At 50.1% G+C, this 5,923-nt stretch overlaps 1 protein-coding gene across 1 annotated transcript in view; it reads right to left on the reverse strand.

The window, feature by feature from the left end:
• Positions 1–4,138: 4,138 nt before the first annotated feature.
• WNT2B (Wnt family member 2B) overlaps positions 4,139–5,923 on the reverse strand; it is a 7,034-nt gene continuing 5,249 nt past the window's right edge. The window contains exons 5-6 of the mRNA XM_017821278.1: positions 4,482–4,550; positions 4,139–4,233 (exon numbers count right to left, since the gene is read on the reverse strand). Coding sequence (XP_017676767.1) covers positions 4,139–4,233; positions 4,482–4,550 — 164 coding nt within the window. The remainder of the gene's footprint in view (positions 4,234–4,481; positions 4,551–5,923) is intronic.

The raw sequence follows: 5,923 nt of genomic DNA on the forward strand, positions 1-5,923 counted from the left end.
TGTGTGTATATATATATATTAAAAAAATTACAATTATGACTCAGGGCAGATAAGCATTGATGTAATTTCCTGGAAACATGCACTGTGGTGACCTTACAGCCATTGGGATGGAAAAAGCCTTTCCATGAGGCTCTGTGTGGCATTAATAGACTTCTCAGATTTTCAGTTCATTCAGTTCATTCAGTCAAATCTTGAAGATCAGCATTTATTTCTATACCTGAGGCCAATATGTATATTTGTAAACCAGGGTAATTATAATCTCTGATAATTTAGGCAGGGTTTGAGTTTGGGGTGGGTTTGGTTGGTTGGGTGGTTTTTGGTGCTCACAGTGTCTCACCATGTGATGACAGGTTAGTTCTTGATCAGGAAGAGGAATTCTGCCTTTCCTCCTGCCAACCTCTTGTGTCTCCAGAAGTAATTTCCAAAAAGGACAGGGAGGGAAGGGGGGAAGTGTTACCACACACAGTAAAACTATTGTTTGTGAGGCAATTGGGGACTGAATTCCTGTGTGAATTTGCCCTCTTACCACTGATTTTAACAAAAAGTGTATAAAGATCTTTGTGGATCAGGACTTTGTTGCATGTGCATCTGGAGAGACAACACAAACGTGATTTAACACATCACTGGAACAACTTTCTGATGTCTGACTTGAGGTGTCTGGAAGTTGATATCAGCGTGCTGTTGGGTATTTGATGTAGGAGGATTTCAGTTGGTGGCTCATGGTAGTACAGTGGGTGCTACCAGCTTTCACTGGTGCTATTATGATAAAATTCTTAAAGCAGAGGTGAGGTAGTTTAGACTCAAATATTTCTGGGTAACAGGGTCTGCTCAAGGCAACTCTAGTCATGTGGGCTTATGAACCACATCAGAATTCTGGGGAATGAGCTCTCTGGCAGTTATTTACATGCTGTGAGCCCCTCATTCTTGAAATTTGGGATAGATCCATGTGTTAGTAGCTCATTTGCACGTGTGTATGGGGCCAAAGGACTTTTCATGCTGTCACACACCCTGGTCACTGAGTTTATGGGGACAGATTCACATGGAGATGGCCCTGGAGTGGTTCTCCATCCTGGTTTGTCGCAGGCCAGTTCCTTCCCTGCATCTCTCCAGCACTGGCCAGGCGTGTTTATTCCCTGCTCCTCGTCCTGGAATTGTTGTGAGGGTGCCAAGGCTCGTAGATCCATGACTCTGAGCAAGGCAGGGTTTAAAGGTCATAGTCAAGACCATTAATAACAAGGTGCAAACGGCTGGTTTATATGTAATGTGAAGCTTTTTACTTATTTCATTTTTGCACTTTGGGGGCTCTGTTTGCTTATGGAGCACTTGGTGTCTGGTACCTATTTAGGCTGAGAGCAGGCAATTGGGTTCCTTCAGGCCTTCAGAGGAATGCAGAAAATTGTTCTCTGGTGTTGTAATTCTGCTGGGATAACTGGAGCTTATTTGTCTCACTGCTTATTAAATGCATACTTGTCTTGAGGTCCTCTTTTTTTTTTTATCCTGAGAAACATTGGGTGAATCCCAAGGACCACAAGTGAGAGGAAGATTCCAGGGGGAGGGGGAGAGTGAAGTGCCTGCACCTCTCCACAAGCTGCATCATCCACCTCCAGTGCCAGCAGAATGAAGAGGTTAAATATGAGAGCAGACTCCCTTAGGGAAGGGAGACGAACAAACGGGGCTCAGCCAGACATAAATTAACTTTGCCCTTCCCCCTGCTCGGGGATGAGACTCCGAGGGGAGCTGCACCTCCCAAACACTAATGGATGGGGTGTGTGGTTGGGAGCCACGTGAGGCTGTGCTGAGGTGTTGGAAGGGAGGTTGGGAGCACATGTGAGCTGGTGCTGAGTGCTGAGCCCTTCACAGAGGGCACTGTGGGCAGCAAGGGCAGAGGGGCTTCGTGGAATCACAGAATATCCTCAGCTGGAAGGGATCCACAAGGATCATCCAGTCCAGCTGCTGGCCCTGCACAGGACAACCCCAGAATCCCACCCTGTGCCTGAGAGCGTTGTCCAAACACTCCTGGATCTCTGGCAGGTTTGGGGCCGTGACCACTGCCCTGGGGAGCCTGTTCAGTGCCCAACCACCCTCTGGGGGAAGAACCTCCCCTCCAGGCTCTACCAGCCTCTGAGCAGTGTCCAGCTTGCCCTGTGTTGCTGCCAACAGGGACAGACACTCCTCCCGTCCCTCTCCTGCAGTTAATTAGGGTGGCTGCAGAGGTGACATGTGGGCTATTGCCATCTCTACATCAGCCAGGTGACAGCAGCACTCACGGGGGCTTCTGTGTACGGTGTTCTGTGCTCTGAATTCACCCAAGTTACAACAAAGGTGGAGACAGAGTAAAGGCAGCTTCAGTTTCCAGCTCTGCCTCCTGGCTCCCTCCTCCCTTCTGGAGCCTCCTCGGCGGGGTGTGCTCTGCCTGCCCCAGCCCTTCCACTGGAGGGACAGCCGGTGATCAGGGATGCTGCTCATGTGCTTGGAATTTCCCTCCTTTCCAGCCTGGGTTGCTGTGCTGTGCTCTTTGGTGGGATCCTCGGTGAGTGTGCTCACTGGGGAGAGCGAGGTAACACACCCACACTTACGGCATCACCGAGGGTGCACCCGCCACGATGAGTGTGCTCCTCCTTCGGGATCTTCCTCCTTTGGTTATTCCTGGCCAGTGACATTTTCCTTTCACTCGGGATGCGCTGAATTGTGCAATCACAGCGCGGCCCCGTCGGCTCGGACCCTTCTCTTAACAACCTCTTGATTCCTTTTCTAATTTGGCTGTGGGCTTTCATCAGTTATAAAACAGAGTGACACAGTATGTGACTGTTGCATTCTCCTGCCTTGACTCACTGGCTGCGATTCCAGAGCAGTGACCCCCTGCTGCTTGCTGGAGCAGCCCTCCGTGACTCGGCATCGGGAATATGGGATGTGAAAGCTCCCACACAGATCTTTGACATTCTAGTCAAAATGCCCCAGTAAATCTGTCCCTGCCAGCTGGGTCTGTAACAGCAGGTGACCCCCATGATCACACTGATCACAGGCACCTTCTGCACCTCTGTGAACCCCCTGGAGAACAGAAAAGGCCCACAGGAAGACAGGAGGTGTTGGGATTGGGGTGTAGCTGGGCACTGGTGTCACTCTGCTTTGCTGGGCTCAAAAACTTAAGGATCTTGCCACTACCATCCATGCAGAAAAATGGTGGTGTCATCTTGGTTAAGGCCTGTTGTCACTCCTGTGATCTACTGAAAATCAGAATTGTAGAATCTCCTGACTTGGACACAGAAGCAACATCAAAGTCCAGCTCCTGGCCCTGCACATGATCCTGTGTTTCCAGTGCCTTCTACCTGTGTGTCCTGTCCAGCTTCTTCAGAGAAGGTAATTTATTCAGAAGCTCATTAAGCAATTAATTCTGCTCCTTGTCCTTAAGTCAGACATGCTTTTGACTGGAGGATAATTAGAAGATGATCTTGCATAAAAGGCTCCCTGCACATTTCAGGCAGATTACTTAAGAGGGGCTTGTGAGAGGGGGACTGAGTGTTCCCTGACGAGACTGCAGCCTTCAGAAACGTTTAGAGATGGAAAACAGCTGCCTGCCCAGGATGAGTGTGCTGGGGGGAGCTTCGGTGGGGCTCATCTGTGGGAAGACAGACCAGTCTGGATTTCCTTCAGCCCACAGCGGGATGTCATCCTGCACAAGCACTGGGAGTCTGCTCGGGCTGACCAGTGGATTTCAATTCCCAGCCGTTCTGCTGGGGTTTTTTTTTGCTAATTGCTTGTTAATAAATAAGGGAGTGTAGCCTTGCATAGCCCTTTGCAGGAGAAACTCTCCCTTCTTCTGTCAGGTGGACTCGAGCTCATCAGGCTGTGCCCATGGCTGCTTCTCCGGGTGCTTCTGGAGCACTGGTACCTGCTTCCAAGTGTTTTTACTCCTGATTCACTGCTGTGACAGGGGAAGGCAGCCAGGCAGGGGGTCCCACCACGCTGGTGGACACAGGACTATGGAGGGTTTCTGTCTCAGCTGTGGTTATTCCACAGAGCACTGGAGGCATCCAGTTCAGCATCTCTGGGATGACATGGGAAAGGGGGAAGCCAATAAACCCAAGGCAACCTGTCCTCAGGAGTTTCCCTCTTTGGTTTAAAATATGAACATCTGCACTCAGAGGGAGGATGTATTTTGGCAGCAGCCATTGATTAAGGTGTCATTCATCAGGTGGGCCCACAGATCTGCTGCAGACACTTCCCGGGGGTCCTCTGGAGAGGAAGAAGTGTTTGTTGACAGCTGACCCCAGGTCCCCGGGCACTGGATCCCTCCCAGTGTCCTGCTCTGGGAGGGAGGCTTGGATTGATGGCTGAGGGGGCAGCATTTTTTTCAAGTCTGTTGTAAATTGCTGGTAGGTGGAGCAGTAATGAAGATAAATGAGGGGCTCTTCCAGGTCGATCAGCCTGATGGCTGTGGCAGGCTTGGGATGCCTTTGGCCTGGCTCAGACCTCCCTCTCACCTGCCAGCATTCCTCGGCACAGCTGAGATGGGAAAATGGTCTCTGAATTTCCAGGGGGCTTGGAAGGGCCTGGGGGGAGACCAGGAGGCTCCCAGGTAAACACCAGCTCGAGTGCAAGAGCAGAGAAGGTGCTGCCCAGCCCTCTCGTGCTGTCAGCACAGGATTCAGAAGGGAGGTGGTTTAATTCTGTAAGAAACAGTTAGGTAGTGGGGAGGTGGGATTCCTGTAACTCTTTTTTAAAAGAATTCTGTTAAAATATCACCTTTTTTCTTGCCTGTGGCTCTGCAGCAGCTCTGCTGAAGGTCCCTTTTCTGCACGAGCACTCTCGGTGGTCTGGCACGGAGGAAGGTGCTCTAATCTGGCCCATGGCAGGCTCTTTAAATTCTTTGAGCAGTTCCCATCAAAGCAGTTTTCAAAGTGGTTTTCTCTCCCCACTTAAACTAATATTTCCTAGAGCCATTGAGTAAAATCCCCGTTCAGAGATGCTCTCGGTGCAGCAGCCAATGGGTGGCTTAGGACCAGCATAATCTTCTTTGCCTTAATCCCATCCTGCTCCTTTGACCTTCCTCCAGACTTGGCTGTTGAGGCCTGCTCAGCTCCCTCTGCCCACACATCTCGCTGCTGCCAGGAGAAAACCCTCCCTGGAGAGCTCCCACAGCCTCTCTGGCAGCAATAAAGCAGATCCCAGCAAAAAAAGTATTTACAGGTGAATGTCCCCTTTGACTTGGCCTTTCCAATTGGCTTGGAACGTCCATGAAAATTTCCTTTGAGTGTGCAAAACATCCTTACCTGCCCATCAACACAACGCTGAGCAATGTTAGGAAAACTCACCCCTTTTTTTTCTGGCTCAAGGAGGTGGCACAGCCTGCCTGGGGCAATGGGCAGCCCAGCTCTAGGCAGGGGGGAAGTGTCAGAAGCATCCTCAGCCTCAGGAATTGCAATGCTGAAGGTAATTTTTCTGTTTTACCTGGGGATATTAAATTTGCAGATGCAACTGTTGTACATTACATCTGTTTGTGTGGACTGGGACCTTTTGATCACACTATAAAATACCTGTACATTAAACAAGACATCTTTGTAATGCTCAAATTGGGGGAAAAGAATTGAGGGAATTTCTAGAGATCAGAGGGGTGGGTCCCTGTAATGTATTTACTGGCAGCTCTGCAGCTGCCTGCCCCCCCTCTCATCAGCTTCAGTTTTAGATGATTATGTTTGGAGTGGTTGGTTTGGGGTGTTTTTAATGGGAAAGGTTTGAAAGTTTATCTGGCATCTCCTGTTCGACCCAGTACTAGAGAGCATTGGAATGGTTTGGGTTGGAAGGGTCTTTAAAGCTCATCCCATTCCACCCCCTGCCATGGGCAGGGACACCTTCCACTAGCCCAGGTTGCTCCAAGCCCTGTCCAACCTGGCCAGGGATGGGCAGCCACATGTCCTAGGGTGTG

This window comes from Lepidothrix coronata, unplaced genomic scaffold (genome assembly GCF_001604755.1).
Source record: "Lepidothrix coronata isolate B3197 unplaced genomic scaffold, Lepidothrix_coronata-1.0 Scaffold90, whole genome shotgun sequence".
In the NCBI taxonomy this organism is placed as follows: Eukaryota; Metazoa; Chordata; class Aves; order Passeriformes; family Pipridae; genus Lepidothrix; species Lepidothrix coronata.